Source organism: Branchiostoma belcheri, unplaced genomic scaffold (assembly GCF_001625305.1).
Source record: "Branchiostoma belcheri isolate BF01 breed outbred unplaced genomic scaffold, Haploidv18h27 scaffold47, whole genome shotgun sequence".
NCBI classification, from domain to species: Eukaryota; Metazoa; Chordata; class Leptocardii; order Amphioxiformes; family Branchiostomatidae; genus Branchiostoma; species Branchiostoma belcheri.
This window is the reverse complement of record NW_017804098.1, coordinates 105,337-117,425: the sequence shown is the minus strand read 5'-3', so window position 1 is coordinate 117,425 and position 12,089 is coordinate 105,337. Positions and strand designations below refer to the sequence as shown.

Genomic DNA, 12,089 nt, shown 5'->3' with positions numbered 1-12,089 from the left:
CGTAAAAATGTGGTGAACCCATCGCTGTATTTGCTCCAAAGCAAATATTGGCCTTTCTAGTTTAAATGGATTCAGCTTCTTCATTTTAGGGCCCAAGGTCCTGAAATTTGGTATGGAGGTACAGTGGGCAAATACCCCTAGGCGTTTTTTAAATTATTGTGATACAGGCTTTTAGAATGGTTTTATTTGAGTTTTTTGGCTGTGTTATAGCAAATGTATTACTGTGTTAGTGTGCCTTGTTTACCACGTTTGGGCATGAGTCATCACAATGGAATGCAGGCATCAACCAATAGGCATGCAGCTTTCCTCTATTCTTCTTGCTGATTGGCTGTTGGGATTTAACTTGATCAACACCTGCACAGAGCATTTCCACCTGCACAGAGCATTTCTTGCTGATTGGCTGTTGGGATTTAACTTGATTAACACCTGCACAGAGCATTTCCATACTGACAGTATGTCTGTATTCAAGTGTTTTGGTAGGTATTTCAAGCTTTCCTGCTCCAGCATTGGAATGCGGGGCATGGACATTTTTTTTTTTATTTTGAAAATCAACAGTTTGCATTATGCAATTAAAAATCCTAACCAATAAAGTAGGGAATGGCTATCCAACTGTTGTTTTAGTTGTATTTTACTCCATATTATAGTTATATCAATGTAAATCATTGTTTTCCCTTGTGTTTCTCATTCTTTCCCTGCCATGTCGTAAAATGTGGTGAACCCATCGCTGTATTTGCTCCAAAGCAAATATTGGCCTTTCTAGTTTAAAAATGTTATCCTATAATGGATCTCTGCCCATGATAAAGCTGGTGCTATTTATGGTGAGTCTTTGTGATGACAGATGTACAATAAAGTACAAACTCTGCTGAAAACCTGGTGATACCAATCACAGCAAAAAAGCACAAAACCTTGCAATCCTCTTCATCTTCAAAGCCATGTAATGGGTTCCTTGATAATACGTAGGAAATAGGCTTTTGGGGTCCATCACATAAAGCAAGATATTGGCTTCACCAGTAGATATTTCCTTTACCTTCCTGTCAGGAGTATGCCCTCACTATAAAGTAAAATGGTTGATAACAAAAGCATGGGAAAATACTATTAGGACCATGAGAATACTTGAATCTCTTGAAATTGCAATAAGGTACACTTAGAAAGTTGACTAAATCTATCCATTTATCATCCCTTTTGCTCTGCTAGGAGGATTTAGTGGAGAGGTTCAATGAAGAAGCAGCCAGCCATGCATCATGTGAGCAGGACACTCTTCATCACACTCCCCTCAAACCCAGGCTGTCTATCTCTGAGGCAACAGCCTCCAGCATCCTGGACAATCTCCTCAGGAGGGTGGAGCACAAACCCCTGCAGCTCAACCTGGATGTGTCCCTGAATCCCAAACAGCAAAGCAAATCTGTCGATGTCTTGAAGTTTGACTTCTCGGTGCCAGCCGCTTCCTCTGAGGAAGTGGCCGCTGCCTTAGTCGAGTCACCTGACCTGAAAACAGGACAGGATACTGAGGAGAGTGCAGTGGCAAGTGATAAGACTGTGGACAGAACAGAGAGGGATGTCATGTTAGACACTAGAGGACAGGATGAGTTAGATGATGAGTTAGATGTTCTCCTGTCACTGGACTCTGCTACACACACAGAAACATCCACTACAGACAGGGAAAGGGAAGGTAAGAATGTGCCCTTTAATTTCAAAGGATGATATTAAATCTGAAAATAAAATGATTCTTACATGTACATCAATATCCATTTTTGGCTATAACAGTTAATAAATGAAATTAAACATACAATGCTTCTTAAGTCAGGAGATTTGTCATACTGCTTAAATAGTAGGGCTGGCTGTCCTAGTGAAACATTCACTTCAGAAAGAGAATACCACATTCTGCTCACATGGAAATATGGCCCCGTAAGCAAAATCTAAAATGTGATTTTCAGGCTGATTTAACATTTTATAGATTGCTCATGTGTTACAAAATACAATACTATGGACTTTCAACTCTTCTGCTTTGTAGTTTTGAGCATGTACAATCTGCATGAGAGATTGGAAGAATAAAACAATACATAAGTGGATTGCATGACATATATATAGAGTTATATTGATGAGGGATACTGGTCTTGACTAGTATATTGTGCTAACTGTAACTTCCAGGTGTCGTCATAAATGATGTTAAGAAGGAAGAAGACGTACATCAGCCAAATGAAGAGCAACTAGAAGACCCCAAGAAGGATGCAATGGTGGAGCCCTCTAAGAAACAACAAGGTACATTTAGATATTGCTATATTTTCCATCAGAAATTAGCAAAACATGGGCTTGGGCACATGTAAGATTCTCACATGCAAGGGTTGTAAATGAACAAAACTGCAATCATTCATATATTAATTTTCATAATATGTACATGTATCACATGGTAGTCCCCCTATGAAATTGGCATGAAGCTTCAAATTACATCCATATGATATACATTATGGGGCTTTAGAATGAACTTTCAAATGCCTTTTCTCAAAATTAAGGATAGGCCTAAGATCCATTTGTTTAATGAATAGTTGAATTCCAAGCATCTTACGACACTTATTTGAAGACACATATAAGGTTGTATATAGACACAGAATATAAGTCTCATCAAGAATGTTTTTCTCACATATGCATCTTCATGTGAACAGAGTAATTTGGAAGCATACTTCACTTTAGAAAGCACATTCTGTATGAGTGATGATCAGTGCTTCCTCTCTTCTGGTTCAACTCATTTCTCGGCAATATTCGATCCACATTCTGAGCTGTATCATCACTCACTATGAAAATTGACCTAAATATAACCTGCGTACCAATGTGCTATGGGAATAAGTGTCATGTGGAAGTTATATATGATCTGTATGGAGTTATAAATCATTAGGCTACCTTAGTCATAATTAACTAAGGAGAGAAAAGGGTACCTTGATTGTGTTCTCATGAGGAATGAAACTCAGATATTGAGGATTGGGGGTTAATCTAGTACAAGTTATCTCATCTTCGTTTAGCTTCATGTTGCCTGTGAGATCATTCCCTGTTGGTGAGGAAATAGGGTATCGTCATTACACCATCAGAAATTTTGAATAAGAGAACTTGTTAATGCAGCTGTTTGTATGCATGTTATGCAGAAATACAGTTTGCATACAGTGAAACTCAGTCTGTGCTGAATAATTCTCTAGATTTTTCAGGCAAAGTTCTGGCATACAGTAGAATTAAAATTTTCTGTGTAGATCTACCTATTTTTGTGTGAACTTAAAGAGGTGACAATAGTTTCTGACTGGGACTCAGATAGATGTTGCAAGCCCATCTTTTCTAAATACCAGTACTGTACATCAAATTCACACCTTTTGTGGACAGACATATATATATATGAATGTGGTACGTGTCATGTTCTTGTCCTACAGATGTAGTTCCCCAGCCAAAGGAGGAGACTGTGGATTTGGAAGACTGGTTGGACAGTGTTCTGGATGACTGACGTATCCGACAAAACGCTGCAAGTCACACTGAAGAAAGTCGCACACAAATTCATCATGCCTTTCCCTGGTTATGACAAACTTTATGAGTGCACTTAAAGCATGCATTTTACAACAAAGCTAGTGGCTAACATAAATATTGGATGTAGAATGAGCCATTAATGCCCAGCTGTGCTATGAAATGGTACTGAATGGCTGTGATGCACCAGTGAGAAACCTGAAGCAATGAGACAATGTCATTCCTTGTGCAACTGATGATGCAAAGTTTCAGTCTATTCCCTTACAGTCACCAATAACTCTAGGAGATAGCATGTCCTACTGTTATCACACAGTAGATTTATGGATTTTCTATGGTTAGATTTGGTTTTGAGGCTCTAGTGTTTGCCAAATTCCAATGTAATATTTTGTGCCAAATACACAGCTAGCTTTACCATTCTCATTATTTGAGTAAAAGGCACATGCTGTTTCAGTGCTAGTTTGCATGCAAGGCAGCCATTGATGACCAGCTCCTAAAACATGTAATCCTTCCCATCATTGGATGAGAGTGTTGTTTGTGGTCACTGACCTGTGTAGCTTAATATACACTTTCAAAGTCAACTGGAAGTTTCCCAAGGACATGGGGAGGGAAAGTGTTATTAGTGAATTCATTGGCTTTGGGACATGTATGCATCAGAGGTAAAATGGGGGCTCAGCAGAATTTGAAATTGGAAAAGCCTTTTGGGACTGTATGAGCACATGCTCGGGACTGGTACACAGGAAACGATGTGGTGACATTGTTACTGTCAGCCTTCATAGTCTGTTATCTTGTTTCTCAACCGTCATGACAGAGGTATTCTTGCTGAACGAATGAAGGCCAAAATGATGACACCTCAGTATCTCAACAATGATTTTCATTACGTAGTAGGAAACTACTACTGTATGGCTGCATTAAAGGCACTTAAATGTAAATTTCTATGTTGTATATGTGTACTTTTTGCATTGTTTTCCTCAAACAACAAATTGTGATTACCATATCATGAGCAATATTTTGCAATCAGAAGTGCATGTAAAGGAGCTGTTAGTATCACTCCAGTGAATATGTCATATTCTTATAAGTTTCTTTCCTTCAACTAGTACTGATGCAGCATCATAGCATGATCACTTATCTTTGTAATAACTAGTGGGAACAGTTAGTTATAAATCTTGGTTTAATCCATACACTGGAATTACAGATGTTTCCAACGAAAAGACAGATGAATATTGCTGGATATCTTTCAAACATCTGTAACTCTGTATTCCAGTATATTGATGAAACCAAGATTTACAAGTATCCTATCCTGGGATAATCCATTTTTTTTCTGATGTGGAAAGGGGAGCAGCTATCCTTTTTGACTGATGAAGATCACTGGAAAGTGGTAGGAACATCTGTAACTCTTTACTATAGTGTATTGATTTAACCAAGATTTATATGTCTTATATTCCTGGCTGGATGAGTAACCTTCATAAACGTCTTAAAATGATGTGATGCATGTTGCACAGTGGGGCCATGAGACATGTACTTGTCTGGTGTACTACATTGTATATTGAGTTGAAAAGGCGCCCAAGACTTCAGCAGAATGTCAAGTGTTGTAACATTGTACAGATAATGTTAGGCATTAAAGGCAATACACGAATGTGCCCGAGTGACATCGGGGTTGATTGAAATAGCCTGTGGCTTGACATTGCCTGATAACCTCTCTGTACCGGCAGCATCTGCCTATCAGGATGAGTCAGAATGGAAATGTGACATATAACAGATGCCCTGTGGAAAGGGGGGCGGCTGTCTACATGTATACGTAAGAACATGAGTGAGATGTAGCTGCTATAATTACATCCACTTCTAGTTCAAGAAATCTACATACTACAGGTAACAATAGCTTGATGCTCTACTACAGTTTACAAGTGGAAAATAATTTTACACTGGTAGATTAATTTGATGTCTATGGAAGGTTGGTGTACAACATAAGCTTGGACCTGCCTTGATGCAAGTAATCCCCTTATAAAATATTTCAAGGTACGGACAGTCTTCTCTAAATGCTCAATCTCCCTATACAGGTACATGTATACACTGCACCAAACCTTAACAGGAAAACAGGAATATGGACTTAAGAGTCATTAAGGCACTATAGATTAATGTGAATCTACTAACTACATTTTTATTTAGATAAAATTGGAAGTGAAACATCACAGACACATTCTATGGTGACAACTTTTGCCCCTTATAACTTAAAAGCAAACAAAATTGAACAGAAACATAATTCAGCCTTTTATCACCAGAAAGCATGGCAAACATAACTGGTTTGTTAGATTCCAAAGAAATGCTGGTTTTCAATAATACAGTACTCTGTGCTACATGTATGTCTGTATGTCATGTGACTTCAAGCTGTGCAGGGTTTGTCCAACACAAACATTTCTGAAGATCAACTTTTCAGTCTAACATGGGTGAATGATTACTCTTACATAACTGTACTCTTGTTGAAGACCTCTCTGGAAACATGTACATGTAAGAACAGTTTTTCTTTCCAAGTACTTAAACAAAGTTACAAACATTGTATGTAGGTCTAATACTGCCTGAGCGTATGACAACCCTTTCCCTAAGGAGTTGACAGCTGTAATGGATACACTAATGCCTGTAATAAATCACAAATAGTTCTGTTTGACATATCTGGTCAGATCACGGTGTAGTCAAACCAATGGGACACATGTATGTGAATCCTTTCAAACTTCAGAGTAAGGTCAACGTTCTGATGATGTATAGTGGGTGTTTATACTTGTCTATCTTTTTAGTCTCCATATCTCTTGTGTTTTAGAAATACACTTTGAGCCTTACCAGCAATACTTAGTCATTATTTATCTGGACAGATAGTTTTACTCTAATGGACAAAACATCCCACAGGCTAAACTTATCAATCTGCTTCTGGCATGCTTTTAGTCACATGTGTTATCAAGTAAGGCTTGTTGAAAGTTTGATTAGTGTGTGTGTGAAAAAATGAGGAAGCAAAGCATATATGCCCTAGGATAGTAAAAAATGGTTCCTGTAACTGATATCAGTGATAAGTAAGTCTACACAAGGCAAGTCTAGTACTTACATAACTCAGTGTTAATCTTCTGACAATCACTTATCAGAATATTGGCAATCATGTACGTGCCATTGGCATCAGAAGTTTTAATAACTGAAATAAAGTTAACATATAAAAAGATAGAAACTCAAGTTACTCAATCATTATGTGAACATGAACAGTTGTTCAAATGTCATAGGTATCTTTATAACTAGTGTAACTATAATTGAAGCTGCACTTGAAGCCATTTGGTTTCTCTCAGGTGATCTATTTCTTGCGGCACTGGTTTTTATGGCCTGCCTTCCAGTGCTGTTTCTGGCAGTCCCGTGAGCAGTAGTACACATGAAGACAGGACCCGCACTTGGAGAACTTCTGCTCAGGTGTGGACAGCTTGCCACAGAAGCCACACTCACGGATCTTGCGTCTCTTCACTTGTAGTTTTTCAGGACATACGCTGCTGCCATTTGCCACTGGCTTTTCAGGTAACTTCTCAGTTTGTTTGGTTGAGCCACTCTTCTTGCTGGAGCCACTCTTCCGCTCAGGTAACTTTTCGGTTTGGTTGGCTGAACCACTCTTCTTTTCAGGTATCTTCTCAGTTTGTTTGGTCGAACCACTCTTCTTTTCAGGTAACTTCTCGGTTTGTTTGGTTGAGGCACTCTTCTTTTCTGGTAACGTCTCTGTTGGTTTTGTTGAGCCACTCTTCTTTTCAGGTACCTTCTCCGTTGGTTTGGTTGGTCCACTCTTCTTCTTCATAGACAGAACCTGAATTGAATTAAAATTGTTTTGAGTAATGTACAAATTAAGTAACATAACAACATGTATAAATATTCCTAGGTCACCATTTGAATTTCAGGAACTGAAACTACCTTTCCAACAGAAAAATTTCCTTATTACGACTCCTAGTCAGAATCAAATCAATCAGTGGGAAGTAGACAGTAGCTACAAGCATTCTCATATTCATGGTGAACCTACCTGTTCTTTTGACTCTTTGACATCGGTAATTGTGGTTTCTTTTATCTTTCTGACTGCTTCAATCACAGAGCTCGACAGCTCACCATGTATGCCCATCTTCTTACTTTTACCTTCTTCTTGTCTCTTCTGCAAAAACTCATCTGGAGAAAGATACAAACTAGTTATTATGTCCATAATCATACTGTTGCCATTGCTGTTCTTGGGCAAAAGGAATTAAAATTCTGACAACAAGTCAATGTAGTATCTCGCAGAGGAAAGGTAAAGGCTTCTATTCATATCCCATGTAAACTGCAGGTAAACCCTTACAATGAGTTACATTAATGCAATGTACATTCTAGCTCTCCTGCCCCCTTGCAGTAAGATGACAAACTGCAGTATCATGATGAACAATACTATAAAGACCTCCACAATCTAACACTTAAGTCAACTAAAGCCAAATGGAAAACAATGGTCCACAAAAAAGTAGCACATACAGGGCATTGTGCAGTTTTGTGAGGTAGTAGAATGCTTTTACTTGAGTACTTAAACTTACATGTAACTAAGCATGTATTCAGATGTAAAAAAAATACATATTATATACAATTGATTGTGTATTTTTTTTCTGAAATGCCAGACACTTACAAACTCGTATGAACATCTTCTCAGCATCTTCTGTCTTAGCCTGGTGCATCTCGCGGTAATTGGGATCATCCGAGTTCTTCTTATGTTTCATCTCTAGTCTGTAGCGGCGTGTCTCGTATGACCTCCAATTCTTCTCAACAAAGGGATCATCTGGTTTGCGCTCTGCAAGTATGAAAACATCAGATACATATGTCATGCAACAGATCGAGGTATCATGCTTCAAGTCGATGTGTAAAAGGTATTAACAACTAGTACTACTACTTGTATGTATTTTTCTTCTAGCTTCCTCAAAAAAGTTGAAGTGACACAAGAACACGATGCAGACTTTTTCTAGCATTATATTTTGCCAGATCTAAAGTTTTACACCGATGATACAAGGCACGATTAAGAAATAATGAATGCTTACCAAATCGAGCCTTGTGAAGTGAATTCAGGTCTTTGGAGACACCTAAATTCAGACCTTCCAGATAGTCCACGTAGGAGTAGTGGCCATAGCGTGAATAGTACCTCCCACTGATGAACACATCTTCCACAATAGCCCAGCTCTCGTGACCATCCAGTTTCACCAGACATTTCATGACCTGTATGTTGTTGTTGTCTGTGCCTGTGGACCTTGCCAGTTCTGCACACAGGTAGAACACTAGGATGTCCCGGACTTTCTTGTACTTCAGCAGTTGTCTTTGTTGTGGACAAATGTACTCCGCTAGTGGCTCCACAAGGTACTCGTAAATGTGACTTCCGTCATCCAAAGTGGCTTCCCCGATGATTTCAGCTAGCGTGGGCCCAAACACTGGGTCCATTATCCAGTACAGCATGACATTGAGAAGTTCTTTTGTGAAGTTGTTGGCTGTGGTGAATGGGAGATCCAGCCCAGTAACAACATTCTTTGCCTAAAGAAGAAGAAGAAATCATACGTCAGATCTGAAATTCTCCTAATGGACTGAATAGTGAAAAACAACAAGAAAGTTGTTAGATAACTTGCAAGTTATTAGATAATACATGTCAGTGTAACTTTATATTTATACACATACTTTCTAACTTTCAGCTAGAGTATATATCTTTATATAACTCATGTGACAATGAAACAAGCATTGTTCGACATATAGTACTGAATGGCCAAAGTACTAAGTTGCCAGGCAAATGTGAATTTGCAAATGAAACTGTGGTCACAAAGTTTGACATGGTATACAATACATCATACCCATGCAAATCTATAGGTCAGCTTCAATCATAACGTATTGTGACATCACATGCAAAAAAATATTTTCACCAACGAACCTGATTCTTGGTGCAAACATTGAAGTGCACAGCAAGGGCTCGAACAGTGTGCAGATTGGTCCAAAACCATGTGTCTCCATATGGATCATCAGCAGCTCCCATAACCAAGCCCTCCCAATCTTCATGTTCTAAACTTTCCACCAAAGACTCGACCAGAGTCTGTGTCATCCCCTCCACAGTGACGATTGGGCAGTCCTCACAAGGTTTGTACAGTTCAGAGTAGTCCTGTATGCACATCTCCATGTACTTCTGTCTGCCACCTACAACTGCTTTCTCAAGATCAACAATCACACTTGAAGGCAAGCTCTTAAACTCCTCCTGTTGTTTTGTCTTTTCTTCAGAAGTCAGCTTCTTGGGAGCTTGTTGCTCTTCAATCCTTGACAAGTGAATGCTCCAATGTGATGGTAGATTTGACACAATCCACTCCGGACACTTTTCCTCATCTTCTGTTGTTTTTGTAGAGTTGTGGTTTTCTTTATCTGAAGCGTTGATAAGGGCTGTAATATTACAAAGGCAGAATTTCAAATTATCTATGATATCTTCATTTATGTCCTACCTGGGCCGCGATTACGTTCCATACGGGTGTTCCGGCCCATGTGATAACTAGCGGTACGGCCCGGGGGTTCTTAACGCGTACAGCCCGGCCCTTCCAAATGTTCCATAGAACGATTCGAACGCGTTTCGCCCTAACCGCGTGCACCGATTTCGAAAATTCGAATGCAAAATTCGGAAATTGCGTTTTTTGGGGTTAGGGACACCAAATTTTTGCTCATTTCGCATTGAAAGGCGTGTTTTCGTGGGTGGGTATGACATAAATAAAATACAACACGGTGTATTCCGCATCACCCTCGGTCCCAGCCCTCCCGCGGATCGGATCACCCTCGGCCTTCGGCCGTCGGGCGATCCGACGCGCGGTCGGGCTGGCACCTCGGGCGATACGGAATACCCCGTGTTGTATTCTATATGTATTACCACTGATATCCTACATTGAGTACTTGTATCTTAAAGTCACAAAACAATTCCAAGTGCTGTCAATACTATTAAAGTCCCAAGGCTTTACCATTTTGGTGCTACTTTGACAGTACAATTACATGTACTACAGTACAGCTATAATTAAAGATGCTCAAGTTAGAGTTGCAACATGTGAACTGTTTATCTTTTTGATGGTATTGCCCAATGCTAAGTCAATTCACCACTCCTAGGCACTGAGCTAGGTAGGTAGGTGCAACTGTACAACAGTTACCTGGTATGTGACTATAGGAAAAGATGGCAGCGGATGTTTGTTTTGAAAGCATGTGGATTGTATTTGAGAGGGAAACATGTTACTAATCAAAAGAATGACAACTGCAATATTGAACTCCAACCTGGTGTCTTCTTCTTCCTGTCCAGCTCATCAAAGAACTCCTCAGCCCTGCTAAACATACTCTCATACTCGTCACAGTCCATTGGGTCATCCAGGTCGAAGTAAGTCTTCTGATGCCATGAGTCGTTATCTGAAAACATCAGAATATACATGGAAATGTATTTAGTTTGGGAATAACTACAAAGCATGCAGTATTCTAATCTAAAATGATACAATAGTCAAAGAACTGCAATTGGCTCTATCAAGGAGGTTTAAATTAAACCTCTATCAAAACAGATTCACCTGTTTCTCATTGTCCTCAATTATGCTAATTAGACCCCCTGGGGACAAACGTACACCTCTTAGAAACTGGGAGCTTGATTACTAGTACAATGCATGATCATACACGTTGTGATTAATAGAAAAGTAACAAGTTACGTACTCTGAAATACTAGCAGACAACTTTCAGCTCTTGTTTGTGCAGGTGTGTGATTATCTCATTTAAAAAAAAACTTGTGTAAAACATTGCATGTGGTGAAATTTAGGAAGAAAGTTTCTAGAGTCTGTCTAACTTAGTCAGGTTTAAAGTATTTCGGGACATATCTTACAACACAAAGACAGTATGCTCTAGCACGGTAAATAATATCCATGCACGTGAGAGCAAATTTTCTTTGGTATAAACACTTCAAGACTTTGATTGCTTTCAACAGTGCCACTCCATATACTGGCGGATTTGCTGCATATAAACCTTCTAATTCATCTCACCTGAGTTGTCATCAGTGGTAGCTGTCTCTGCGTGGTCGTCTTTAGTTGAAATTCCAGCGAGAGCTTTGGCGAAGTCAAAACTTCCATTCTTGGCCGCCATTGTTGCAGTGAGCTCTTGCAATGCCGTGAAAGGGATGTTCCACTGAAGTGGTGGGGGGCGCTTTTCGGATCACAAACTTTTAGCCTTCATTAAACCTTCTTCATTTTTTCAATTAATACATAGCAGAATTGATGATTTAGAATAATTTAAAAACTACGGCCCGCACATGGTTGTGTGCTGTTTCACCGCCGTGTCTCTACACCTTTGCTATGTCCACCCCTCTGTGCCCCCTATATTTAAATCTCCTTGGTATGTCATTTCACTTTTCAGTGTTAAAGAAAAGGTTATTTCATTTCCCTATCTTGTATGTATGCACAATGTATGTGCATGTCTGTTGCCAATGGGGAAAATGCATCTTATTCTATCAGAAGTGACACAGAATCAGCGAGAAAATTCACAATAATGAATGGGCATGAGTAAAAAAAAGAAATTCACAACAACGCCAAAATCATGTA

The 12,089-nt window shown here is 39.2% G+C and overlaps 2 protein-coding genes across 3 annotated transcripts in view; one reads left to right on the top strand and one right to left on the bottom strand.

Annotated features, from left to right (window-relative positions):
- The window catches only part of LOC109479247 (cell death regulator Aven-like), a 10,646-nt gene extending 4,015 nt beyond the window's left edge, over positions 1-6,631 (top strand). The window contains exons 6-8 of the mRNA XM_019781179.1: positions 1,300-1,669; positions 2,149-2,259; positions 3,411-6,631. Of these exons, the coding sequence (XP_019636738.1) occupies positions 1,300-1,669; positions 2,149-2,259; positions 3,411-3,481 (552 nt within the window). The 3' untranslated portion in view covers positions 3,482-6,631. The remainder of the gene's footprint in view (positions 1-1,299; positions 1,670-2,148; positions 2,260-3,410) is intronic.
- Positions 6,632-6,641: 10 nt separating this feature from the next.
- On the bottom strand, positions 6,642-11,676 carry LOC109479245. Of its 2 annotated transcripts, none has more exons than XM_019781177.1 (7): positions 11,535-11,676; positions 10,792-10,920; positions 9,428-9,924; positions 8,556-9,039; positions 8,150-8,311; positions 7,529-7,668; positions 6,642-7,318 (listed from the first exon to the last, which is right to left on the bottom strand). In XM_019781177.1, the coding sequence occupies exons 1-7, from the start codon at positions 11,632-11,634 to the stop codon at positions 6,824-6,826; spliced, it is 2,007 nt and encodes a 668-aa protein (XP_019636736.1). In that variant the 5' UTR covers positions 11,635-11,676; the 3' UTR covers positions 6,642-6,823. The 2 variants fall into 2 exon arrangements, with proteins under 2 accessions (XP_019636736.1, XP_019636737.1); XM_019781178.1 differs by having other exon boundaries at positions 9,428-9,906.
- Between the last annotated feature and the right edge of the window lie 413 nt (positions 11,677-12,089).

Bases quoted from the DNA above. Each gene is read 5' to 3' on its own strand.
- LOC109479245 (XM_019781177.1), bottom strand. From the start codon at position 11,634: ATGGCGGCCAAGAATGGAAGTTTTGACTTCGCCAAAGCTCTCGCTGGA. The intron at 10,921-11,534 runs GTGAGATGAATT...TGATGTTTTCAG, and splicing joins TACCACTGATGACAACTCAG to ATAACGACTCATGGCATCAG. The intron at 9,040-9,427 runs GTTCGTTGGTGA...CTTCTTCTTTAG, and splicing joins ATGTTTGCACCAAGAATCAG to GCAAAGAATGTTGTTACTGG.